The following is a 27,433-nucleotide window of genomic DNA, read 5'->3' as shown; positions in this document are numbered from 1 at the left end:
TGCGTGCGTGTGTGTGTGTGTGTGTGTGACCTCAGCTGCCATCACACGTCACATTAAAACATCAACACTAAAATAGTTCTTAATGAATAAATTAATCATGTGGACTGGATTAAACAAAGTTTACCAGTATCATTAAATTCATTTATTAATAATTAAAATAATATCAGTCCAATCAGCTGCTTTGAATAACAATGGACGAAAGAAATATCTATTTATTTAGATTTATTCATCAACAGTGTAAACTCCTGCAGTACCTGGAGTGTCCACTAGAGGCTGGCTGCAGTTCCTGGAGTGTCCACTAGAGGCTGGCTGCAGTTCCTGGAGTGTCCACTAGAGGCTGGCTGCAGTTCCTGGAGTGTCCACTAGAGGCTGGCTGCAGTTCCTGGAGTGTCCACTAGAGGCTGGCTGCAGTTCCTGGAGTGTCCACTAGAGGCTGGCTGCAGTACCTGGAGTGTCCACTAGAGGCTGGCTGCAGCAGCACAGGAAGTCACATACACACCCATTCAAACAGCCTGTTTTTACAGCAGACATGAACATGTTTACAGCCTGCTTCAAAAAACCAAATAGGTGTGATTAGCTCATGTCTCCATCCACACACACTGTACGGGGGGAATGTTTTGATGACTCAGCAGTTTTGATTGGATGAAGGATCAGAGTTATTCACAATAAGGCGTGTAGCTGAGCTGATTGACAGGTGGGCGCCGTGTAACGGTTTAAACCCCTCCTCAGCTCTCAGCCTGTCGTTAGGAATGAGTGTTATCATAAAAGCCTGAACCAGGAGCTGTGTAGCTGGGTAAGGTCTGATCTTCCTGATGTTGTGGGGGAATTGACATGACCGGGCAAACAAGGCCATTTGAACCTTAACGTTAGCTGGTCATAAATCATGACACCCAGGTTCCAGGCAGACTTGGTGGCAGGAGGTTGGTTGCACCAAGCTGGATACTGATCAGTGGTTGCATAGCGGGACCGGCTGGGAAGACAAGGAGCTCATTCTTTGAAAGGTTGAGTTGAGTTCATTCATCCATTTCTTTATTTCAGTTTATTTAACCTTTATTAGTCGGTCCCGTGGAGATAAAGAACCTCTTTGTAAGGGGGACCTGGTCGAGACAAGCAGCAGCAAAAACACAAAGTTACAGACAAACACACAAAGGGAGACGAGGGACGATCTATGGGACCATCGATGAGTCAAGTCTGAGAGTCAGTCCACATGTAACTGCTTTTTATCATTTCAATGACTTTCAACTGTTTTTATCATTTTAAATGTTGTCTGTTGTGACTGTAGCTTTTGCAGGACTCCCTTGAGAAAAGGGGTTTTAACCTTAATGGGACTCTTCTTGGATAAATAAAGGGAAAATAAAAATAATCTGAATTTCATGGACTCTGCTTCCAGTTCTTTCATTTTTTAATTTAAAAACATTTAAGACTTCAGCTACTTTAAGGAGTTTCCACACAGCAGTCCGGTCCGGATCGGTACAGTTTGGTACGGTTTGGTTCGATTAAGCCCAATCCCACTTGTGTTTCCACAGCTACCCGTGCCCTATTTGATTGGCGGCGTGTCAGCCGGATGATGATAGCCGCTATGTAAATAGCGTTACATGATAGCAGCTAACAGCTAACCGCTAACTAATAAATTCAACAAAGGAGAAAGATAGATAGATAGATAGATAGATAGATACTTTATTGATCCCGAGGGAAATTCAAGGCATCCAGTATCAGTATACAGACAGGCAGGACACAAGACATTAGTTACAATACACACTCGCTGTCCCCCCCCCCCTCTGTATACAATAATCCCCCAAACAAGATTTAGCAGCCCCTATGTGACTAAGAATAAACATAATTATATGTTAAACCTGTGCAGTTAGCATTAGCAGTTAGACTTAAAACTAATATAGCATAATGTACATAACCTGTGAGGAGAGAAAAACATGTGTTGGTTAAAAGAGACCTGTAAACAGTTAAAGAGCCTTAGAAACAAAGTGCTGACCTTTAGAAACTAGTTACATGTGCATGTACAGAGGTGTTTGAGGTAGTGCCAGAGGTGTGAGTACAGTCATTAAACAGTCAATGCAGGAATGTAAATTGGTTCACCAACTTAAAGGAGCAGTGATTTGCATTAAGTGTCCTAGACAATAACCTGAAACCAGGAGTGGTTAGGGTGATAATCGTTAAGTACCCAACTATTGAAGAGCAGCTTAGCATTAAGTGTTGAAGACAATAGAGTGAAACTTGACCTAATTAGGGTGATCATGTCAACCCTTACAGATGTAGCATAACACAACAGTGGGATGAAACCAGACATGATTAGGGTGATTGTCTTTAAAGTGACCAGTGCTCAGTAAAGTGACTATCAATATGCATTACATTGTCCAACTGGGGGCTGACTCTGAGGTCAGCAGTGCAGGTGAGGAGTGAGAAAAAAGTGAAAAAAGATTCCAGGGATCACCGTGCGCTTCTTCCCTGCCGTGACAGTGAAGTGTTATACAGTCTTATTGCCAGGGGGACAAAAGAGTTCTTGAGTCTGTCTGTGGTTCGTGTTCCACGGACAGACTCAAGAACTCTTTTGTCCCCCTGGCAATAAGACTGTATAACACTTCACTGTCACGGCAGGGAAGAAGCGCACGGTGATCCCTGGAATCTTTTTTCACTTTTTTCTCACTCCTCACCTGCACTGCTGACCTCAGAGTCAGCCCCCAGTTGGACAAACGAAAAACGCTCCACAAACAAAACCAACGAAGAAGACATCCAGCAGGTCATCTCCTCTGTCACTGTCATGTGACTCTTTATTACAAGAACTCAATCCAGCTTTGTTTCAGAGAAGGCTGTGAGCGGCGAGGACAAATACACACGTAAACAATCAGCTGTGTTACACTCAATGCTTTCAACACAGCAGAGCTTTGTTTACTGATGTCACACAGGAAGTGACGATTCTTTTGACCAATCAGCGGACTGCAGTGTTTAGCTCCACCTTTTCGGGTCGGCTTGATATTCTTGTCATCGTGTGCCAACAGTCCTGTGTGATGTCACAGTGTACCAACAGTCCTGTGTGATGTCACAGTGTACCAACAGTCTTGTGTGATGTCACAGTGTGCCAACAGTCCTGTGTGATGTCACAGTGTGCCAACAGTCCTGTGTGATGTCACAGTGTACCAACAGTCCTGTGTGATGTCACAGTGTACCAACAGTCCTGTGATGTCACAGTGTACCAACAGTCCTGTGTGATGTCACAGTGTACCAACAGTCCTGTGATGTCACAGTGTACCAACAGTCCTGTGTGATGTCACAGTGTACCAACAGTCCTGTGTGATGTCACAGTGTACCAACAGTCTTGTGTGATGTCACAGTGTGCCAACAGTCCTGTGTGATGTCACAGTGTGCCAACAGTCCTGTGTGATGTCACAGTGTACCAACAGTCCTGTGTGATGTCACAGTGTACCAACAGTCCTGTGATGTCACAGTGTACCAACAGTCCTGTGTGATGTCACAGTGTACCAACAGTCCTGTGATGTCACAGTGTACCAACAGTCCTGTGTGATGTCACAGTGTACCAACAGTCCTGTGTGATGTCACAGTATACCAACAGTCCTGTGATGTCACAGTGTACCAACAGTCCTGTGATGTCACAGTGTACCAACAGTCCTGTGTGATGTCACAGTGTACCAACAGTCCTGTGTGATGTCACAGTGTGCCAACAGTCCTGTGTGATGTCACAGTGTACCAACAGTCCTGTGATGTCACAGTGTACTAACAGTCCTGTGTGATGTCACAGTGTACCAACAGTCCTGTGATGTCACAGTGTACCAACAGTCCTGTGATGTCACAGTGTACCAACAGTCCTGTGTGATGTCACAGTGTACCAACAGTCCTGTGTGATGTCACAGTGTACCAACAGTCCTGTGTGATGTCACAGTGTACCAACAGTCCTGTGATGTCACAGTGTACCAACAGTCCTGTGTGATGTCACAGTGTACCAACAGTCCTGTGTGATGTCACAGTGTACCAACAGTCCTGTGATGTCACAGTGTACCAACAGTCCTGTGTGATGTCACAGTGTACCAACAGTCCTGTGTGATGTCACAGTGTACTAACAGTCCTGTGATGTCACAGTGTACCAACAGTCCTGTGTGATGTCACAGTGTACTAACAGTCCTGTGTGATGTCACAGTGTACCAACAGTCCTGTGTGATGTCACAGTGTACCAACAGTCCTGTGTGATGTCACAGTGTACCAACAGTCCTGTGTGATGTCACAGTGTACCAACAGTCCTGTGTGATGTCACAGTGTACCAACAGTCCTGTGTGATGTCACAGTGTACCAACAGTCCTGTGTGATGTCACAGTGTACCAACAGTCCTGTGTGATGTCACAGTGTACTAACAGTCCTGTGTGATGTCACAGTGTACCAACAGTCCTGTGTGATGTCACAGTGTACCAACAGTCCTGTGTGATGTCACAGTGTACTAACAGTCCTGTGATGTCACAGTGTACCAACAGTCCTGTGTGATGTCACAGTGTACTAACAGTCCTGTGTGATGTCACAGTGTACCAACAGTCCTGTGTGATGTCACAGTGTGCCAACAGTCCTGTGTGATGTCACAGTGTACCAACAGTCCTGTGTGATGTCACAGTGTACCAACAGTGCTGTGTGATGTCACAGTGTGCCAACAGTCCTGTGTGATGTCACAGTGTGCCAACAGTGCTGTGTGATGTCATGGTGTAGAAGTTTGACTGTGAGCAGATCTGTTTGTTGATCAGACCATCTGTCTGACTGTGTGCAGTTACAGTCAGTGAACAGCAGGAGGAGCTCTTCAACAACTCAACTCCCCGACCTCAGAAATGGATAAAGGACGAATCATGTGACATCTCACAGCTCGATCAAAGATGTAAAATCAGCAAATTTGAACAGAGTCAAAATGAAAAAGAATTCAACAAATACAATTTAAAAACACAAAATAATCAACTGATCAGTTTGTGTTTGTTTGGAGCAGCTGACTGTAAACACATCTTTGTGTCCTATATATGACCACACACAACACACACACACACACACACACACACACACACACACACACACACACACACACACAGACTTCATGACTGTATTACATAAACTCCTTCAGTCACTTGAAGGCCGCTATGTTCAGAATGTGAGACACTCAATCCGCCGACCCGGCCCCCAAACAAACAACCACACATGGAGCTGAAGTGGCGGGAGTAAGGGGAGAGGCGGTGCCAGTGTGTGTGTGTGTGTGTGTGTGTGTGTGTGTGTGTGTGTGTGTGTGTGTGTGTGTGTGTGTAGGGGGGCAGTGTGTTGTGGGTGGGAGGTGAAGCTACATAAGTGTGCAGGAGCTGAGATCGGAGGTTTGACTGAGCGACCCTTTGAGACTCTGCAGGCGGAACCAGGACCAGGATCAGGCAGTTTCGAGTTTAAAGTCTTACAGGTGGACCTCCAAGACTCCAAGTCAGACCAGGAGCCTCTCCCTCAGAACCCAGAGTCTCCCTCAGACCAGGAGCCTCTCCCTCAGATCCCAGAGTCTCCCTCAGACCAGGAGCCTCTCCCTCAGATCCCAGAGTCTCCCTCAGACTAGGAGCCTCTCCTTCAGATCCCAGAGTCTCCCTCAGACCAGGAGCCTCTCCCTCAGATCCCAGAGTCTCCCTCAGACCAGGAGCCTCTCCCTCAGATCCCAGAGTCTCCCTCAGACCAGGAGCCTCTCTCAGCTGTGCCTCAGGGGGTCATCATGCCGTGGGTTCTCTCCTCTCAGATGGAGCACCTGTCTTCGTCTCCGTCTCAGCGTCAGTGCGAGCGGACGGCGTTCTCGTTTTACTGTGCCGTGCGGGAGCAGTTGCCCGTGTGGCTTCTGGAGGACATGAGGTGCATGGAGGTGTTCTGCTGGGAGGACGGACAGCCGAGAGCCTTCCTGCCTTCTGAGGCGCTGCTCTACGCTCTCGTACACGACCACCAGGACTATGCACGCTATCTGCTCAACAGGTACTCAGTGAGCGCGCTCAGAGCCCCACGCTGTAGCTTCTGTTGTTGTCGTAACAGCGGCGCGCCACACCTGTCGGTGGCGGTGCGGTATGACCGTGTGACCATCCTCAGCATGATGGTGGAGGCCCTGAAAGACTGCGACACCCAGAGCAAGTGGAGACACTACCTGGACAGCTGCGGCGGCTGCTCGCACGTGGCCGACTCCGGAAAGACGGCGCTGCAGTTGGCGGTGGAGCTGTCTCGGCCTGACTGTCTGCTGTTGCTGCTGGTTCACGGAGCTCGGCCTGACGGCCTTGACCTGGCCCTGCAGCGACTCGTATCCTGCAACCCGCCAGAGCGACGCCACGCTCAGCGCTGCCTCGACTTCCTGCTTCTGTTCTTACCCAAACCCCTGGCACTGCCCTGCCTGCAGGAGGAGCCGCAGCGCTGGCAAAGCCTGCTGGGAACTGAAGTCTTTAGCTGGCTGTGTGGTCTGACGCCACCCCCCCTCCTGCTGCAGTCTCTCAGGTGTTTGGCCCGGTCTGGTCCTGATCAGATCAATGCGCTTCCAAGCTTCCTGCAGCCACACAGCTGGCAGTGACGTCACCCGTCACCATGGAAACACACAGTAAATACCTCAAAACTGCTGTGATTGGATGGTTGTTGATGATGTAAATAATGTAAATAAAGTCTGAAAAAATGTGAACTCTCAACAGAAATAAAAACTGCTGAGTCAGCGTCCACCTTGACAGAAAGCTGGTGTCCCTGTGCGGTCTTTGGGACCCGAGGAGACGGTACGAGGTTTGACCTGAACCTGGACGAGACTTTAAATCGTTTGAAGTTTATTGATTGGCCGTGAAGTTTGTCCGCCAAAGGTTCCCTGATGAGAATATTTTACATGTGTGTGAACATGTCACATGACACATCTTCAGCTTTGTCTTTGAATCTCATGTGAACGAACATTTATCCAAACAGCTGAAAGAGTCTGAGAGCCGGCAGCCTGAAGATCACTCAGCGTGAACTTATGGATCATATTGATCCACCTGTGCTGCTCCTTAGATTAGAAACCAACCTGTGCTGTCCGCAGGTCTCCTGTGTTCCTGTGTGTTTCTGTCTGAACTCCATGTGTAGATAAATCCCTGTAAATAAACATCTATGTGATAAAGTGTGAGTCCTGAGTCATGTCTGCAGGTAAACGAAGGCTGAGCACCCAGGTGTGAGCAGGCCTCACGTATCTTTAACATCAGACGTCCATCAGGAGAAGTTTAACGCCGACTCTGCGGGGACACGACGACTTTACAGACGTCAAAGACTCGAGTAGAGTAGAATTTAGACTGTAATACCCGTTTTAAACACTAGGGGTCAGAGTTACATATCCCAGTATTAAACGTCATGAAAGTAATATTTCTGATATTAGAAGCATGTTTGGCAGCTGAGAGGGAGGAGGGGTCCATGTGTGTACCAACCACGAGGTCACCGGGCCCCACGGTTCTTTCAATTTAGACAAACACTGAAACAATCCAAGACTTCTTTTTTCACCGGAGTCGTTTGAAGTTTATAAATCTGATATTGAGAAACGCCGTCAGAACCACGATGAGAACGCCAGCCTGAAGCGCTCACAAGATGACATCACTGATCGGAAACTGCCACAGCTCCAGTGTTTAAACAGGTTTATTCAGTTAATGGATTTAATTACACAGGTGAGTTTACACTGAATTCTTATTGGTCAGCAGGATGACATCACAACAGAGAAACAGCTGCTCGGGTTTCCATGGCAACGATGTGAGCACGAGGAATAGAGAGCAAGTCTGCTTTTTCATCTTTATACAGATCCAGATCAGATGAGACCTGAACCTCAGCAGACGTTCAGAGAGCTAGAGTCCACCAGAGTCCACCAGAGTTTACCAGAGTCCACCAGAGTCCACCAGAGTCCAATCTCATGTCAGATAAATGTTTTAAACTTGTTTAAAAACAAACAGGTGCTCTTCAAATGTACATTTTTACAGGCTTTGATCAGTCCCAGTGGGCGGGGCTTCTGCCTGTTGCCATGGTAACTATTTGATAGACATTCAGGGTTTGTCACAGGAGAATCTATATCTGGAGTCAGACTGCAGAACTGACACTTCAGTGTGATCTGGTTCCTGTCAGGGGGGCGGAGTCAGTGCTGGAAACCAGTAAAAACCAGTTTAAAGCGGACTGGTTGATACTGGTGTCAAAGACTTGAGTGTTTGATTGTTGCTCTTGAACTGATTAAGATGAAGAAGATTAAGTGATGATTGATTTATAAAGATAAATAAAAAATGAACAGTTTCAAATGTTCCTTTTATTTTTAGCCAGAAGCTCATTCAGCTCTGCGACCAGTTTGAACCAGTTTACCAACACTGATCCAGTAGAACCAGTACAAACTGTAGTATAAACATCCCTTTTTCAGAACTGGACTAACTGGGATTATACGATCCATTCAGAACCCAGTCAAACCAGTTTGAGCTGAACCAAAATAAACTGGACTTTAGTAAATACTGACTCTGAACTGAAAAAGTAAACTAAACCAGGATAAAAACTAGCTGGAACCAGTCTAAATGGTAAACTGGTCTAAACTGGTAAAAACATGTAAAACAATCCCTTTAATGTCTTTATTTAGGACCAGACCAGGTTCATTAGGCTCAACAAACTGGTTGAACCAGTTAGAACCAGTTTAAATATTCTAACTGTTTTTCCCTCATTTCTCCTAAGACCAGTCAGAACCAGTTGAAACCTGACAGAACCAGTTTAAATCGTAGACCTTGTTAGTACCAGTTAGACCTACACAGAAGTGACACTGACAAACTAATAAGCAACGACAGCCAATCTACAAAACTCGAGCGGCCTGGAGGTCAAAGGTTAGGTTCCAGTTAGTTCTGGTTAGAACCAGAGCAGAGGAAGTCAGTGCAGCTTTAGAACCAGTTAGAACCGCCTTATGGTTAGTCCAGTGTCCCTTCAGAGATTAAAGTGCTTCCTATTAGAACAAAAATAAAACAGTTTGAGTTCACTTCACTTCCCAGCAGCCACCTGGGTTTCCTATGTGATGGCCATCATCTTTAGGTACTTTCCACAAAAGCATTTAGGTCACAGGAAGTGATGTCACCATGCTGCTTAGTGTCAGGAAGAAGCCAGGTACAGACAGGAAGTATGTACCTCACTGCAGTAGGAAGTTTATAAACAAATGATGTCATTGTGACATCAAAGCGTCCCGCAGGTAAAACCACATCAGACAAAGTGATGTCACAGCTCAGATAAGCTCCCATTCGTCCTCAACGTCGTCTGAGGTGAGGGAGGGGCCCGAGGGGGCGGGCCTACAGGGAGTCTGTGGGAGGAGCTTTGTCAGGCGACGCGACAATCCACCAATCAGAGTCACGGCCCACAACTCGTCCTCGGGGGTCACTGAAGAGAGAGAGAGAGAGAGAACACCTGATTTCCAGCCCAAACATCCTGTGGACCGATAAAGGTACAGGTAACAATAAGAACCAGGTCTCACCTGTGAACCAGTTGGCGTTTCCGGGTATCTTCTTCCAGTAATCCCCAGCAGGGTTTCTGTCAGAGACGCCGTAACGTCTGGCCAATTCTCCGTTTACACATCGAACCCAAACTGTCCGAAAGCTCAGGACAAGCTGGCTGACAGCAAGACCTACAAGACACGAGAACACACGGATTACTACGAGAACACACCGATTACTACAAGAACACACCGATTACTACAAGAACACACCGATTACTACAAGAACACACCAAATACTACAAGAACACACCAAATACTACAAGAACACACCAAATACTACAAGAACACACTAAATACTACAAGAACACACCGATTACTACAAGAACACACCGATTACTACAAGAACACACCGATTACTACAAGAACACACCAAATACTACAAGAACACACCGATTACTACAAGAACACACCGATTACTACAAGAACACACCGATTACTACAAGAACACACCAAATACTACAAGAACACACCGATTACTACAAGAACACACCGATTACTACAAGAACACACCAAATACTACAAGAACACACCAAATACTACAAGAACACACCAAATACTACAAGAACACACCGATTACTACAAGAACACACCAAATACTACAAGAACACACCAAATACTACAAGAACACACCAAATACTACAAGAACACACCGATTACTACAAGAACACACCAAATACTACAAGAACACACCAAATACTACAAGAACACACCAAATACTACAAGAACACACCAAATACTACAAGAACACACCAATTACTACAAGAACACACCGATTACTACAAGAACACACCAAATACTACAAGAACACACCAAATACTACAAGAACACACCAAATACTACAAGAACACACCAAATACTACAAGAACACACCAATTACTACAAGAACACACCAAATACTACAAGAACACACCGATTACTACAAGAACACACCAAATACTACAAGAACACACCAAATACTACAAGAACACACCAAATACTACAAGAACACACCAAATACTACAAGAACACACCAATTACTACAAGAACACACCAAATACTACAAGAACACACCAAATACTACAAGAACACACCAATTACTACAAGAACACACCAAATACTACAAGAACACACCAAATACTACAAGAACACACCGATTACTACGAGAACACACCAAATACTACAAGAACACACCGATTACTACAAGAACACACCGATTACTACAAGAACACACCAAATACTACAAGAACACACCAAATACTACAAGAACACACCGATTACTACAAGAACACACCAAATACTACAAGAACACACCGATTACTACAAGAACACACCGATTACTACGAGAACACACCAAATACTACAAGAACACACCAAATACTACAAGAACACACCAAATACTACAAGAACACACCAAATACTACAAGAACACACCAAATACTACAAGAACACACCGATTACTACGAGAACACACCGATTACTACAAGAACACACCAAATACTACAAGAACACACCAAATACTACAAGAACACACCAAATACTACAAGAACACACCAAATACTACAAGAACACACCGATTACTACAAGAACACACCGATTACTACAAGAACACACCAAATACTACAAGAACACACCGATTACTACAAGAACACACCGATTACTACAAGAACACACCAAATACTACAAGAACACACCAAATACTACAAGAACACACCAAATACTACAAGAACACACCAAATACTACAAGAACACACCGATTACTACAAGAACACACCAAATACTACAAGAACACACCAAATACTACAAGAACACACCAAATACTACAAGAACACACCGATTACTACAAGAACACACCAAATACTACAAGAACACACCAAATACTACAAGAACACACCAAATACTACAAGAACACACCAAATACTACAAGAACACACCAATTACTACAAGAACACACCGATTACTACAAGAACACACCAAATACTACAAGAACACACCAAATACTACAAGAACACACCAAATACTACAAGAACACACCAAATACTACAAGAACACACCAATTACTACAAGAACACACCAAATACTACAAGAACACACCGATTACTACAAGAACACACCAAATACTACAAGAACACACCAAATACTACAAGAACACACCAAATACTACAAGAACACACCAATTACTACAAGAACACACCAAATACTACAAGAACACACCAAATACTACAAGAACACACCAATTACTACAAGAACACACCAAATACTACAAGAACACACCAAATACTACAAGAACACACCGATTACTACGAGAACACACCAAATACTACAAGAACACACCGATTACTACAAGAACACACCGATTACTACAAGAACACACCAAATACTACAAGAACACACCAAATACTACAAGAACACACCGATTACTACAAGAACACACCAAATACTACAAGAACACACCGATTACTACAAGAACACACCGATTACTACGAGAACACACCAAATACTACAAGAACACACCAAATACTACAAGAACACACCAAATACTACAAGAACACACCAAATACTACAAGAACACACCAAATACTACAAGAACACACCAAATACTACAAGAACACACCGATTACTACAAGAACACACCAAATACTACAAGAACACACCGATTACTACAAGAACACACCGATTACTACAAGAACACACCAAATACTACAAGAACACACCAAATACTACAAGAACACACCAAATACTACAAGAACACACCGATTACTACAAGAACACACCAAATACTACAAGAACACACCGATTACTACAAGAACACACCGATTACTACAAGAACACACCAAATACTACAAGAACACACCAAATACTACAAGAACACACCGATTACTACAAGAACACACCGATTACTACAAGAACACACCAAATACTACAAGAACACACCAAATACTACAAGAACACACCAAATACTACAAGAACACACCAAATACTACAAGAACACACCAAATACTACAAGAACACACCAATTACTACAAGAACACACCAAATACTACAAGAACACACCGATTACTACAAGAACACACCGATTACTACAAGAACACACCAAATACTACAAGAACACACCAAATACTACAAGAACACACCAAATACTACAAGAACACACCGATTACTACAAGAACACACCAAATACTACGAGAACACACCGATTACTACAAGAACACACCAAATACTACAAGAACACACCAAATACTACAAGAACACACCAAATACTACAAGAACACACCAAATACTACAAGAACACACCAAATACTACAAGAACACACCAAATACTACAAGAACACACCAATTACTACAAGAACACACCAAATACTACAAGAACACACCAAATACTACGAGAACACACCGATTACTACAAGAACACACCAAATACTACAAGAACACACCGATTACTACAAGAACACACCGATTACTACAAGAACACACCAAATACTACAAGAACACACCAAATACTACAAGAACACACCGATTACTACAAGAACACACCAAATACTACAAGAACACACCGATTACTACAAGAACACACCGATTACTACAAGAACACACCAAATACTACAAGAACACACCAAATACTACAAGAACACACCAAATACTACAAGAACACACCAAATACTACAAGAACACACCAATTACTACAAGAACACACCAAATACTACAAGAACACACCGATTACTACAAGAACACACCGATTACTACAAGAACACACCAAATACTACAAGAACACACCGATTACTACAAGAACACACCGATTACTACAAGAACACACCAAATACTACAAGAACACACCAAATACTACAAGAACACACCAAATACTACAAGAACACACCGATTACTACAAGAACACACCAAATACTACAAGAACACACCGATTACTACAAGAACACACCGAATACTACAAGAACACACCAAATACTACAAGAACACACCAAATACTACAAGAACACACCGATTACTACGAGAACATGACTCAAAGCCTGTTGGGGAAAAAGCTACCTGGCACCAGCTCCCAGTCCGTCCCTACAGGCATCTCGTCACTGAGTCCGGTCCTGACGAAGACAGTCCCTCTGTTGTCCAACGCCCAGAGGAGACGATCGTTTGGACTCGTCTGAATGCTGACCAGCTGCACTCCTATTGGCTGCAGAGACATGATGTCACAGTTACCTGGACTCTCAGCACTTACACATAGGTGGGGTCTCTCTCTTACCTGTGCAGGTGGATCTATCTGAATCCATGCTGGCAGCATCATGCTTGGGTTCATCGGTTGCGTTCCCACTCTGAAGTAAACGACCCCTCTGCTGTCAACGGCCCAGACATTCTGACTGCCACAGCTCACACTCACCAGACGCACACCTCCTGTAACACAGGTCACATCTCACCTGAGCACACATGTACACAATAGGACTGAAGCGTCAAACAATCTTCAGTCATATTTTTAAACCAAAGTATCAGAGGATTGTAACAAGTCACTGAGACAGAAAAAACATTTACAATCAACCAAAACATGAAGAAAGGAAGTCAAACGAGGGCCGATGTCCGATGTCTTTGGAGACTGATGCCGATATATCGGCTGATATCTTTGCTAGATCTGTCTTCGATCTGTAGAGATAGATAAAACAGATCTCTCAGTTATCAAACACATTCATAATAAAGACGGGATGGTCACTCAGCTGAAAGTAACTGAGCATGAACCTGTGTCACCACTCGAGGATGCTGTTGTAATCTATATAGCGCCCTCTGCTGGTGACAGAGTTTAGTACTATGAAACTTATATGAAATGCTATTTGACAGGAGAATAAATCAAATAATATTAGCAAGATCTGCAGTAAAATTAGAGATTTATTTCAGATCCAGTCACAGGCGGGCCGATTATTTGATCAGGCTCCGATTAGAAAAGCTGTGAAGGCGTTAGAGCCACTTCCTCAGATGTTTCCCTAAACGCAGACATTAGTCTGTAGACTCAGGTTCGATCTCAGACGAGGTTCTGTTTCACGTGCAGCAGCACAAAAACAACAACATTCAAAAGGTTACAGGTGAAACGTGGGCGGGATCAAATAACTACATCCTTTTCCAGGGCAGATTCCAGGTCAGACGGTTTTTAGGTAAACAAACTCATACGACTGACTGACAGGCTGTCCTACTGACCTTTGACCTCTGCAGGTCGCACCAATGAGCTGCTGCAGCTGTCACTTTCAATCTATTGTCAATACTTCTGGTGTAACGTTTAAATTGGTCACCTTTAACTCTGCTGGTGTAACGTTTAAATTGGTCCCCTTCAACTCTGCTGGTGTAACGTTTAAATATGTCACCTTTAACTCTGCTGGTGTAACGTTTAAATTGGTCCCCTTCAACTCTGCTGGTGTAACGTTTAAATTGGTCCCCTTTAACTCTGCTGCTGGTGTAACGTTTAAATTGGTCCCCTTCAACTCTGCTGGTGTAACGTTTAAATATGTCACCTTTAACTCTGCTGCTGGTGTAACGTTTAAATTGGTCCCCTTCAACTCTGCTGGTGTAACGTTTAAATATGTCACCTTTAACTCTGCTGGTGTAACGTTTAAATTGGTCCCCTTCAACTCTGCTGGTGTAACGTTTAAATATGTCACCTTTAACTCTGCTGGTGTAACGTTTAAATTGGTCCCCTTCAACTCTGCTGGTGTAACGTTTAAATATGTCACCTTCAACTCTGCTGGTGTAACGTTTAAATATGTCACCTTCAACTCTGCTGGTGTAACGTTTAAATTGGTCACCTTCAACTCTGCTGGTGTAACGTTTGGGTGCGGTCGGATTGTCAAAACAACGATGATCGCCTTTTCCTAAGTCCTTTATGAAGTCTAACACCTTTCACTAAGTCCTTTATGAAGTCTAACACCTTTCACTAAGTCCTTTATGAAGTCTAACACCTTTCACTAAGTCCTTTATGAAGTCTAACACCTTTCACTAAGTCCTTTATGAAGTCTAACACCTTTCACTAAGTCCTTTATGAAGTCTAACACCTTTCACTAAGTCCTTTATGAAGTCTAACACCTTTCACTAAGTCCTTTATGAAGTCTCCTAACACCTTTCACTAAGTCCTTTATGAAGTCTAACACCTTTCACTAAGTCCTTTATGAAGTCTAACACCTTTCACTAAGTCCTTTATGAAGTCTAACACCTTTCACTAAGTCCTTTATGAAGTCTGACACCTTTCACTAAGTCCTCTATGAAGTCTCCTAACACCTTAAAGTGGATAGTGAAAGTAGATAGGAGGGACAATGTGAACGCACCCTTGAACACTCTGCTGGTGTCATGTTTGAATCACAGAGACAGACAGGCACATGGACACACGGATGGTCATGCGGTAGCGAGAAGGGCAGAAGGACTATAAACAGATCTGACCCATCAGTCGGGTTACAGTGTGACGCACACACAAACTTACACACACTTCAAGTTGAACTGTTACACAACCTCCACCTGTCAAAGTGACGGAGAAAGCACAGCTGACAGTGTGTGTGTGTGTGTGTGTGTGTGTGTGTGTGTGTGTGTGTGTGTGTGTGTGTGGTGTAACCTGATCAGAAGTGGATGACGCCCCTAAAATACCAAACACACACCGAGACACACCAATCATAACCGACCAAAGCAAAATATTATGAATGTGCTTTTGTGTCTGCATTAAAATCAAATTTCAGTTGTCTCCTTCAAAATAAAATAGAGCAGCTTTCTCCTTCAAAATAAAACTCAGTCTTCTCCTAAAGTGAAGCTTTGTCCCTTCTGGGCCTCCATACATGTGTGACTGTGTCTGCAGAGACTCTGTCCTCTGACTGGATTTGACTCTTCTGATTTGTTCTGGTTGACTCGGGACGTTTGTGGGCGGAGCTAGTGTGTTTCCTCCAGCCAATGAGAGCGCAGCAGGTGAGTGTCTACAGCTCAGTGATTGGACGTAGAGGTGAACACAGAATAATAATGAAGACTTGTTTAAAGGTCTTTTCATCATCCTCGTTTTGTTAGTGTTGCTCGCGGCGTGTGACTCCACCCACTCGCCACCTGTGGGATTCAGGTACGTACCGAGCTGACTGAGGTCCAGGGGGGTCCAGTGAAGTCCGGCAGGACAGGTAGGAGACAGCGTTCGAATACAGATTCGGCCGTGAGAGTCCAGACCCCACAGAGCATCACGACAGGCCGACAGGTGAGTCAGCTCCACCTGAGCACACAGGTAGAACATCATCAGCACACACAGGGAGCCAATCAGAGAGAGAGAGAGCAGCAGGGTCAGGTGACAGGTGATTTACCTCAGGTGGAAGAGGGACAGAGGAGGGGCGGAGCTCTCCATCCTGGTCCCAAACACAGAACAGATCCTTCCTGCTCTGAGCCAGCCACAGGAAGGTCCCTGACACACAGGTAAGCACAGACAGGTGAGTCAGATCAGGGGGGTCATGGCACTGCGAGAGAGGACGAGCTCGACCACCAGCTGGAGAGGAATATGCATGGCGTCCATGGGGACTGAAGTCTCCTACGAGCATGAGGGACGAAGACATGTCCCCCTCTGTGAGAGGAGGGGACGACCCTGCTTCTCCTTCTGCCTTCAAACATTCAAATACACTGGTATACCCGTCAAACAGATAAGACGTCAGGTAGCACGCCATGTCTACCTGCCGCTCACCTGTAAGCTGCTTCATCAACAGTCTCGCTGAGCATCGACACGCCGTGATGTGTTTTAACATTCTTACAAACCAACAATCTTCCAGGTTTGTTGATAAACAGTTAAACAGGCGCCTCATGTTTATGCCCGTCGTCTCAGAGGACAGGTCTGTTTACCTTCTCTGTGAGGAACAGCTGACGACGTGATGAAGGTCCACCGGGTCGCCGACACGGTTCCTCTTGGAACGACATTCTGCCAAAACGTTCCTGGAGTTCAAACAGAGACAGAGCAGCTGAGGAAGTGAAGAGCAGAAACATGAACTGTAGTACTGAACTCTGGTGAACTCTCCACCCCCCCCATCATGGACTGACCCACAAGACTGCCCCGGGCCAGGTGCAGCTGGTTGCGCCCCGAGGCCACCCAGACCCCGCTGGCGTTGGCACTGACCAGGCTCGGCTGGCACTGCGAGTACTGAGACAGGAAGGCCACCACCCGCTCCACTGGCGCTCTAGTTACCGTGGCAACACTCTGAGTGGCCTGCAGCAGCGTCTGGAACAGACTGCCCTGATCAAAGACCACGTAGTCCGAAATACTGATCTGATGGAGAGAGAGAGAGAGACTGGCTGTCAGTCAACTTGGCCACGCCCCTCATTATGCAAATGCATGAATAACTCTTCAACTTCTAAAGATCAAATAGGCTGCATCAACATTCAGCATGTTTATTTTACCATAGAGCTCTATGGAGACTGACTCACTGCAGGAGACAGACTCTAGTGGACACTGGAGGAACTGCAGCTGTAAAGTTGGACATTTTAACATAGAGCTCTATGGAGACTGACTCACTGCAGGAGACAGACTCTAGTGGACACTGGAGGAACTGCAGCTGTAAAGTTGGACATTTTAACATAGAGCTCTATGGAGACTGACTCACTGCAGGAGACAGACTCTAGTGGACTCTGGAGGAACTGCAGTTAAAGCTTTGGAGCAGCCTACCTGCCACCAGTGGTCATCCTCTCCTTGAGGTCTGGTCGAGCTGATCCCGGTCCTGAACCAGAGACTCCCGGTCGCATCCAGCGCCCAGGCCGTACCTCCATCACCCAGGGCGACACACATCAACTCGAGACCCTGAGCCTCACTGTGACACACACACACACACACACACACACACACAGAAACCTGGCTCATATGTTCAGAGACGTGTGAGTGACATGATTAGAGAGACAGGTCAGTCAGTGAGAGCGGGGAGCGAGAGATCCTCTCCTAATCACCTGTCCTATGGAATAGATGCAGGTGACCATCATGTGTTGAACTTCTAGCCCCGCCCCCGTCAGCATCAGAGTATTACGTGGTAGCAGTGTTTACCTGACGGTGTCGTACTTCCAGCTGTCGCCCTCGCTGCAGAAGCTGTTCAGTCCTTCTCTGTAGAACAAAGCTTTGTGTTCGCTCAGAGCCCAGACCACGCCCCCTCGCACACACACCTGGCTGAACACGCAGGGCGATTCCACCTTCACTGAGCGAGCACAGGGCCGGTCCACGCTCAGACCTGACACACACACACACACACACACACACACACACACACACACACACACACACACACACACACACACACACACACACACACACACACACACACACACACACACACACACACACACACACACACACACACACACACACACACACACACACGACATATTGTGTAACAGGTTTCATATCAACTCCTCAAGCTGTGAGGTCATTTTAACAAGGACAGCAGCACGGCTCCCCCTGGTGGTCACACAGAGACGTCACAGTCTGCTTCTTCTTCTCCACATGGGGAAAAGAATCCTACTCTAAGACGACAGAGTCGGAGTGTTCGGGAACCATGGCGTCTTGGTGTGTTTTCTGTGAGCTCGGGTTGGACTGAGTCACCTCCTGAAGGACACACACCTGTCTGCAGGTAGAGGTCTCCGTTGGTCCTGATGATCCAGGCCGAGTCGTCACTCAGAGCCACGAAGGCCGTCTGCTCCACAGCTTTGTACCAGTGACGTTTTCCTTTCACCGACACTTTCGCACACGCAAAAGCTGTCATGCTCTTCTGCTCCACCTTCCACAGCAGATTACCTGGCAGAGTTAGCGACAGTTAGCTTCACGCTAATGCTACACCTGAGTGTCAGAAAGCAACATGAGAGGTTTTAAATATTTTTCTTAACCTGACATTTTCACATTAAAGACACCAGGCGGCGTCGTTCTTCACTCAGGTGTAATGTCTGAGGCTCACCTGAGGGGGACAACGCCATCTGGTGGACGTTGTCTTCAAATCTGGACCAGTTGAGCCCAGCTTCAGGCAGAATGCTGCAGAACAGTCCTCCTTTAAAATCCAGACACCACACATACCTGAAACACACAGGTCACCTGTCACTCACCTGGTAGACACCTGTCACTCACCTGAAGAAGAGTCACCTGGCCACTCACCTATCCGTCACCTGCAGGCTCAGAATTCCACATCCTGGTCCTGAGTATCCCATCCAGCTCTCTGCCAACTATTAAGATAAAGAGAACTGCATTAATACCAAAACATCATCTGTCTCTCCTGCTCAGGTGTGTGTGTGTCTCACCTGCTCAGGTGTGTGTGTGTGTCTCACCTGCTCAGGTTTGTGTGTCTCACCTGCTCATGTTCGAGTCTCACCTGGTCAGGTGTGTGTGTCTCACCTGGTCAGGTGTGTGTGTCTCACCTGGTCAGGTGTGTGTGTCTCACCTGGTCAGGTGTGTGTGTGTCTCACCTGGTCAGGTGTGTGTGTCTCACCTGCTCAGGTTTGTGTGTGTCTCACCTGGTCAGCTGTGTGTCTCACCTGCTCAGGTGTGTGTGTGTCTCACCTGCTCAGGTGTGTGTGTGTGTCTCACCTGGTCTGGTTTGTGTGTCTCGCCTGCTCAGGTGTGTGTGTCTCACCTGCTCAGGTGTGTGTGTCTCACCTGCTCAGGTGTGTGTGTGTCTCACCTGGTCAGGTTTGTGTGTGTCTCACCTGCTCAGGTTTGTGTGTCTCACCTGCTCAGGTGTGTGTGTCTCACCTGCTCAGGTGTGTGTGTGTGTCTCACCTGGTCAGGTTTGTGTGTGTCTCACCTGCTCAGGTGTGTGTGTCTCACCTGCTCAGGTGTGTGTGTCTCACCTGGTCTGGTTTGTGTGTCTCACCTGCTCAGGTTTGTGTGTCTCACCTGCTCAGGTGTGTGTGTCTCACCTGCTCAGGTGTGTGTGTCTCACCTGCTCAGGTGTGTGTGTCTCACCTGGTCTGGTTTGTGTGTCTCACCTGCTCAGGTGTGTGTGTCTCACCTGGTCTGGTTTGTGTGTCTCACCTGCTCAGGTGTGTGTGTCTCACCTGCTCAGGTGTGTGTGTCTCACCTGGTCAGGTGTGTGTGTCTCACCTGGTCTGGTGTGTGTGTCTCACCTGGTCTGGTGTGTGTGTCTCACCTGGTCTGGTTTGTGTGCGTCTCTGTCCTGGAGGTCTTGGTCCCCCTGTCTATCAGCTGTCCTCTCTGCCCTATTAGACGGACAGGTGAGGTCGTCTCCTGAAGGCGGCAGAGACGGACAGTAGATGTCTCCCTCCTCATCACTGGACATGCTGGGTTTTCTCTCCAGATTAGAAACAGTGGAGTAAAACATCTGGTCCAACACGCCAGCAGGGGGCGCCAAGTCATCGTCCTGTACACAAACAGAGCGACCGTCATTTATTTGATTTGAACATTTGACCAAACATGCATTTAATATGATTATTCAGGACATCCACCTACCTCCTCCTCCTCTGGTCCAATCAGAGGACTCAGAAACTCATCCTCATGCTCCTCCATTGGCTGCTGCTCCTGTCCATCATCATCCTCAGTGTTGTGCATGTAGGAGAATGTGCACTCAAGCAGCAGGTCCACATCAGGGGTCGGGGGGACGACTTCTCCCTCTGCCCCAGGAGCACAGACCTTTCCTGGCTTCTCCAGACCCTGGAGGAACAGGGAGCTGGGACAAGAAGACAGGGATGAGACGGGAAGGTCAGGAGGAGAATAATCCAAGGATGAGACAAGAAGGTTAACAGGAGTGAAGGAAACAAGTACGGTGGATTCACAATCTTTTTTTTTTTTTAAGGTTTATTTTTGGCCTTTTTGCCTTTATTGATAGGACAGTGGATAGAGTCGGAAACAGGGAGAGAGTGGGGAGAGGCATGCGGGAAAGTGGCCACAGGCCGGACGCGAACCCGGGCCGCCCGCGCGAGGAGCAAAGCCTCGCAACATGGTGCGCGCGCTGCCGCTGCGCTATCGGCGCCACCTGGATTCACAATCTTGTCTATCTTCTAAAGTTCCTTTTTGGATTTTGGAAAATCTTTATTGTCCCTTCGGGGGAATCTGGTTTGCAACAGCGGTCCATAAAAACAGCACAATGACGAAATACATATAAAACATAACTCCTATTGAAATCATCATGATGGACGTGAGTGACATGAGGGACACAAAGACCACCTGTGCATCGTAGTTTGCAGGCAACAATACCTTACCTGGGCTGTTTGGGGGAAGACCCCGCCTCCACTCCATCCTTCACACCTGGGGCCTCCAGTGAGTCCTGCTGGGACTCTGGAGAGTCCTGGTTGTGAAGGTCCAGACCCACGAGGGAGGCTCTGTCGCTCAGAGGAGTTCCACTTCCTCCATCACTGCAGCTGCTGTCCTGGACTACAAACATGGAGTCTGAACAGCTGCTCTCAGAGAGACGGTTCCCACTGCTACTGTCTGAAGACACACACACACACACACACACACTCAGATGGGATTCCTTTACCTGTCTGTCTGTCTGTCTGTCTGTCTGTCTGTCTGTCTGTCTCTCTGCTCACCTTGACGCCTCCTCCTCCTCTTCTTCACTCTGATGGCCTTCACCACCAGCTCCTGCTGCATCTCCCCCTGACCTAGAGGGGCGCTGTAACGTCTGGAGCTCAGCTCGCTGGAAGCGGTTGTCGTGGCGTTTCCATGGAGGCTGTCCCAGGAAGTGACTGAGCTGCTGCGGCTGCGAGAGCTGCTGGTGAGCAAACCCGACCGCTGACCGAGCTGCTCGTTCACCTGGGGACAAAGACAGGAAACATGAGAGACAGGTGAGTTTACCCACTTCAGGTTGGAACACGTCAAACTGGTCTGGACAGCTGTCAATCACCTCCAGCTGCTCCTCCAGCTGCTCCTCCGCCTCCTCCACCTCCTCATCTTCATCTCTCTCCCCTTCTTCACCCTGCCTAACCCATCCTCCTCCCCCCCCCTCCTCCCTCCCCCCACCCTCTACGATGATAGCCATGGTTCTGATTGGCTGAGCCGTTTCCACTGATCCGGTTGGTGGGAGGAGAGTGGGCGTGGTCAAAGGTGAGGTCAGCCTGATGGAGAGCTCGGACACTGCAGGACAGAAGGATGAAGACATCAGAGTGTTGTAAGTGTGACAGTGAAGTAGGATGTGTTGGTGTCACTCACAGTTGGAGGCCAGACCCTCAGGGCTGTTGGACAGACGGATGATGTCTCTGTCTCCTTTCAGGATGAAGATCTCATTATCACAACACGACACAGACACGATGTCTCCACTGCTCTCCAACGCCCCGATTATCACCTGAAAACATTCCCACAAAGGAGCCATCAGCCTTCAGCAGACATGCACTGGCTTCTGAAGCATCACTGGGAGCGTTTCTCTGACCTCGCTGTGACAGTCCAGGACGTAGAGGCTGTACTCGTTCCAGCTGAGGATCCAGCCCTCTCTGAGGAAACAGCTGAGCAGGCCGAGCTGTCTGTCTGCCGGACGGTACGCTCCGATTGGACCGGGACGAGGGAACAAGTCAAACTGAGGGATCTGAAGCAGACATGAAGACACACGAGGAGAAACAATGTTTGACAGAGTACAAACAGAGACAGCAGCTGAACAGGTGAAGGTGTGTACCTGTGTGCTAAAGAGCGCTTTGAGCAGTCGGGTGTCCTCCACCTGTCCTCTGATGTCAGACCTCCACAGTCTGAGTCCAGGCCGAGCAGCGAACACCTGAAGATCGCTCTGTTTGCAGAGAGCCGGCAGAAAGCAGGCGCCAAACCTGCCACTGCTGCAAGCACAGAAAAACACAAACTGTCAAACAGCACATACACCAACAGTCCACGGCTAGCATGTACACATGCAGTCCACGGCTAACACGTACAACAACAGTCCACGGCTAGCACGTACACAGGCAGTCCACAGCTAGCATGTACACAGGCAGTCCACAGCTAGCATGTACACCAACAGTCCACAGCTAGCACGTACACATCCAGTCTACAGCTAGCACGTACACATGCAGTCCACAGCTAGCATGTACACAGGCAGTCCACAGCTAGCATGTACACCAACAGTCCACAGCTAGCACGTACACATCCAGTCTACAGCTAGCACGTACACATGCAGTCCACGGCTAGCATGTACACAGGCAGTCCACAGCTAACACGTACAACAACAGTCCACAGCTAACACGTACACATGCAGTCCACGGCTAGCATGTACACAGGCAGTCCACAGCTAACACGTACAACAACAGTCCACGGCTAGCACGTACACAGGCAGTCCACAGCTAGCATGTACACATGCAGTCCACAGCTAGCATGTACACATGCAGTCCACAGCTAGCACGTACACATGCAGTCCACGGCTAGCAAGTACACACAGTCCACGGCTAGCACGTACACAGGCAGTCCACAGCTAGCAAGTACACACAGTCCACGGCTAGCACGTACACAGGCAGTCCACAGCTAGCATGTACACAGGCAGTCCACAGCTAGCATGTACACCAACAGTCCACAGCTAGCACGTACACATGCAGTCCACAGCTAGCACGTACACAGGCAGTCCACAGCTAGCATGTACACATGCAGTCCACAGCTAGCACGTACACATGCAGTCCACGGCTAGCACGTACACATGCAGTCCACAGCTAGCACGTACACATGCAGTCTACAGCTAGCACGTACACATGCAGTCCACAGCTAGCACGTACACATGCAGTCTACAGCTAGCACGTACACATGCAGTCTACAGCTAGCACGTACACATGCAGTCCACAGCTAGCACGTACACATGCAGTCTACAGCTAGCACGTACACATGCAGTCCACGGCTAGCACATACACATGCAGTCTACAGCTAGCACGTACACATGCAGTCCACAGCTAGCACGTACACATGCAGTCTACAGCTAGCACGTACACATGCAGTCCACAGCTAGCACATACACATGCAGTCCACAGCTAGCACGTACACATGCAGTCCACAGCTAGCACGTACACATGCAGTCCACAGCTAGCACGTACACATGCAGTCCACAGCTAGCACGTACACATGCAGTCCACAGCTAGCACGTACACATCCAGTCTACAGCTAGCACGTACACATGCAGTCCACAGCTAGCACGTACACAGGCAGTCCACAGCTAGCATGTACACATGCAGTCTACAGCTAGCATCACACAGAGAGTACTCTCACAACATGACACACATGGATTTTCCCACCTCTTGCGGGGCTTGGTGCCCAGCTGTAGGACTTCCTGTTTCTGTGTGCAGAATAGCAGTGATCTGTGCTGGGTGGAGATGAGCAGCACCTGGTGACTGTACTCCATCTGAACCACACCTGAGGACTCCTCCAACAGCAACACAGGTTTACACACACCCTGCACACACACACACACACACAGACACACACACACACACACACACACACACACACACACACACACACACACACACACACACACACACACACAGTGAGAGCTGCAGCCGTAGCACAAAGGCTTTTCTTTGTTGTGTGTGATAAAGTGTAAAAGCTCCTGACATGTAGAACTGAAGGTCAGTCAGACAGTGTTTGTGGTCTCACCTGGTCCAGGTCCAGAGAGGAGAACACCACCCGCCCTTTATCGTCTCCTGAGAAAAGTTTCATTCCGTTTGTGCTCCACGCCAACGACGTCACCGAGCCTTTATGGAGGCCGACCACATCGAAACGCCTCAACTACAGGGAGAGGGAGAGAGAGAGAGAGAGAACTAGAGGGAGAGAGTGAGAGAGAGAGAATGAGAGAGAGAGAGAGAGAGAGGGAGGAAGAGAGAGAGAGAGAGAGGGAGGAAGAGAGAGAGAGAGAGAGAGAGAGAGAGAGAGAGAGAGAGAGAGGGGGGGGGGGGGACAGAGACAGAGAGAGAGAGAGAGAGGGGGGGGGGGAGAGAGAGAGAGAGAGAGAGAGAGAGAGAGAGAGAGAGAGAGAGAGAGAGAGAGAGAGAGAGAGAGAGAGAGAGCGAGCGAGCGAGCGAGCGATGTGTTTCTGTACCTGTCTTACTCACCTGTTTGTTTCGACCAGGGAGTGGAGACACCAGCTGAAAGATTGCCACTCGACCTGAAGCTGTTCCCACGGCAACCAGGTCATCAAAACAGCTGAGCAGCTTCACAGCAGTGATAGCATCACTCTTACCCTGTTACACACACACACAGAGGATTGAGCTGGATTTCCTGTCCAGACAGACTGAGCACCACAGAAGAAGAGGAGCTCTGACCTCCAGACTGTACTTGTTCATGTGAGCGAGGCGGCGACAGTACAGGTAGAGCATGCCGATGCTACTGCCCACCGCCAGGAAGTCACTGCTGCAGTCCAGAGCGGTCAGGTAGACCAAGACCGACCTGAAGCCTCGCTGTACCTGCAGGGGGAGAGGGAGAGAGAGAGAGAGTGATCATAGTGATCCTTGTAGTACAGTGGTTAAACTGTGGTCACAGGGACCAGGGCACAGGTGGGCCTGGGTTTGACTCAGACTGTGCTGAAGCTTGGTCTTAGTTGTAGTCTGGTTTGGAAAGGGTTCAGTACCTTGGCTGGGATGGCATTCAGCAGGTAGTAGAGCGGGCAGAACTCCCTCAAGACGGACGGCGGTGGGATTGGCTGGGCCGCCATCTTTCCTCCAAGCTGGACTCAGCTGGTCCTGAAAGTCAGATTCTCCTCTGAATAATCAGAAATAAATGAAACCAACAGTTTCAGTTTGTTCAGTTAAAGTGATCAAATTAGTGAAATTATAAAAGGGGATTCTGTATTACAATAACATTATTATAGGTTAACATTATTAAGTTCCTGACGTGTTATTGTGTTGGAAATCTAACAGGGAAAAGAGCAAATAAACCAAACAACCAGCAACACTTAAAGTGAAGGTTTCACACACCAATGAGCCTCTCTCCTCTGGCTCTAAACCTTTTCATCCCAGAGTAACAGAGGCCGTTTATTCTCTGACATCATGAAGACACCAGGTCCCTGCTGATTATTCAGGGTTTAAAGAGTCAAACAGGGCGGCAACGCGGCGAGAAGGCACGTAAACAGCGGACACAGAAAGTCCTATAAAGGCTGTTTGGAGGTTCTGTCACCAGCCGAACTGAGCCGAACATTTTAGATAAGTGTGTCATATCTGAAACTGAGCTGCCAATATCATTTATGTAAGTTTTATCCGAGAAATCATTTAAATCGATCATATTTCTAACGGAGTTTGGTGTGACGACGTCTCTAAAGCGGGACGTGTCCAGCTTACTGTCAGCTTAGCAGGCTTGTGTCACAGCTGACAGCTGACTACAAACATGTCCTCTCACACAGTGCAGCCTGTTGTCATCAGCAGAACATTAATAACACATTATTTACTGAGTTAGCTTCACAAACACGGAGCCACGCTAGCTAGCATCATGTTAGCAGCTAGCGTTAGCATCAGGCCGGAGACAGAGAGACTCACTGATGTGTTAGAGAGAAGATCCCGTCCTGATGTTGTTACAGATGTGTTCATGAAAGCAGCAGCTTGTTACAGAGCCCGGTGGTGTCTGTCTGTCTGTCTGACAGCGTCTTCATCCTGATGCTGAGTGGTTGATAACAAACAGCGCCCCCTTCTGTCCACACTCAGCATCACACCCTCCTTCTGTTACCATGGTCCCTCTTTAACAACCCGTTCACTCATCTACGGACTCCCTGTGGATTTCATACTCATTTATATCAGTCACATTTATATTTTCATCATCATATAGTCGGCAGTGGAATGATTATTACCTAAATACATTTAGAAACGAATGACCGGAAACGGAAATTCTGTCTGTGCAGGTTGTAAACACCGGAAACTGGATCTTTGAGGTTGTCAAAGGTGTTTCTAGTGTCTGTTTAAAACAGTGCCGCCTGATATCTTTCTATTATGACGTGTCTTATGTAGAAAAAAAATATCATTCCCCCCCGACCCCGCTCTACACGAGGATCCAGTCCGGGAGGATCCAGTCCGGGAGGATCCAGTCCGGGAGGATCC

At 47.3% G+C, this 27,433-nt stretch overlaps 2 protein-coding genes across 3 annotated transcripts; one reads left to right on the top strand and one right to left on the bottom strand.

The window, feature by feature from the left end:
• The first annotated feature begins 5,329 nt into the window (after positions 1-5,329).
• Positions 5,330-6,595, top strand: ankrd9 (ankyrin repeat domain 9). Its single transcript, XM_079372960.1, has one exon. The coding sequence runs from the start codon at positions 5,738-5,740 to the stop codon at positions 6,566-6,568; it is 831 nt and encodes a 276-aa protein (XP_079229086.1). The 5' UTR covers positions 5,330-5,737; the 3' UTR covers positions 6,569-6,595.
• Positions 6,596-9,041: 2,446 nt separating this feature from the next.
• tecpr2 (tectonin beta-propeller repeat containing 2) lies at positions 9,042-27,404 on the bottom strand. Of its 2 annotated transcripts, none has more exons than XM_079372956.1 (27): positions 26,879-27,404; positions 25,978-26,108; positions 25,673-25,813; positions 25,463-25,591; positions 25,008-25,139; positions 24,647-24,804; positions 23,062-23,215; positions 22,822-22,974; positions 22,605-22,737; positions 22,300-22,529; positions 21,986-22,208; positions 21,656-21,884; positions 20,906-21,123; positions 20,587-20,819; positions 19,596-19,663; positions 19,402-19,517; positions 19,071-19,244; positions 18,501-18,681; positions 18,132-18,273; positions 17,510-17,735; positions 17,315-17,404; positions 16,789-16,886; positions 16,565-16,700; positions 13,731-13,879; positions 13,520-13,661; positions 9,482-9,631; positions 9,042-9,387 (listed from the first exon to the last, which is right to left on the bottom strand). In XM_079372956.1, exons 2-27 carry the CDS (start codon positions 26,059-26,061, stop codon positions 9,236-9,238), a joined length of 4,041 nt encoding a protein of 1,346 aa, XP_079229082.1. In that variant the 5' UTR covers positions 26,062-26,108; positions 26,879-27,404; the 3' UTR covers positions 9,042-9,235. The 2 variants fall into 2 exon arrangements, with proteins under 2 accessions (XP_079229082.1, XP_079229083.1); XM_079372957.1 differs by having other exon boundaries at positions 20,587-20,817; positions 20,907-21,123; positions 25,978-26,089; positions 26,879-27,076.
• Between the last annotated feature and the right edge of the window lie 29 nt (positions 27,405-27,433).

This window comes from Symphodus melops, assembly GCF_947650265.1.
Source record: "Symphodus melops genome assembly, contig: scaffold_106, whole genome shotgun sequence".
Lineage (NCBI taxonomy): Eukaryota > Metazoa > Chordata > Actinopteri > Labriformes > Labridae > Symphodus > Symphodus melops.
The sequence above is the reverse complement of the archived record's forward strand: the minus strand, read 5'-3'. Positions and strand labels throughout refer to the sequence as shown.

Coding starts and splice junctions, on each gene's coding strand:
- ankrd9 (XM_079372960.1), top strand. CDS start 5,738: ATGCCGTGGGTTCTCTCCTCTCAGATGGAGCACCTGTCTTCGTCTCCG.
- tecpr2 (XM_079372956.1), bottom strand. CDS start 26,061: ATGGCGGCCCAGCCAATCCCACCGCCGTCCGTCTTGAGGGAGTTCTGC. Junction 25,814..25,977: donor TGAATGCCATCCCAGCCAAG/GTACTGAACCCT, acceptor CTCCCCCTGCAG/GTACAGCGAGGCTTCAGGTC. Junction 17,736..18,131: donor AGGATGACCACTGGTGGCAG/GTAGGCTGCTCC, acceptor TCTCTCCATCAG/ATCAGTATTTCGGACTACGT.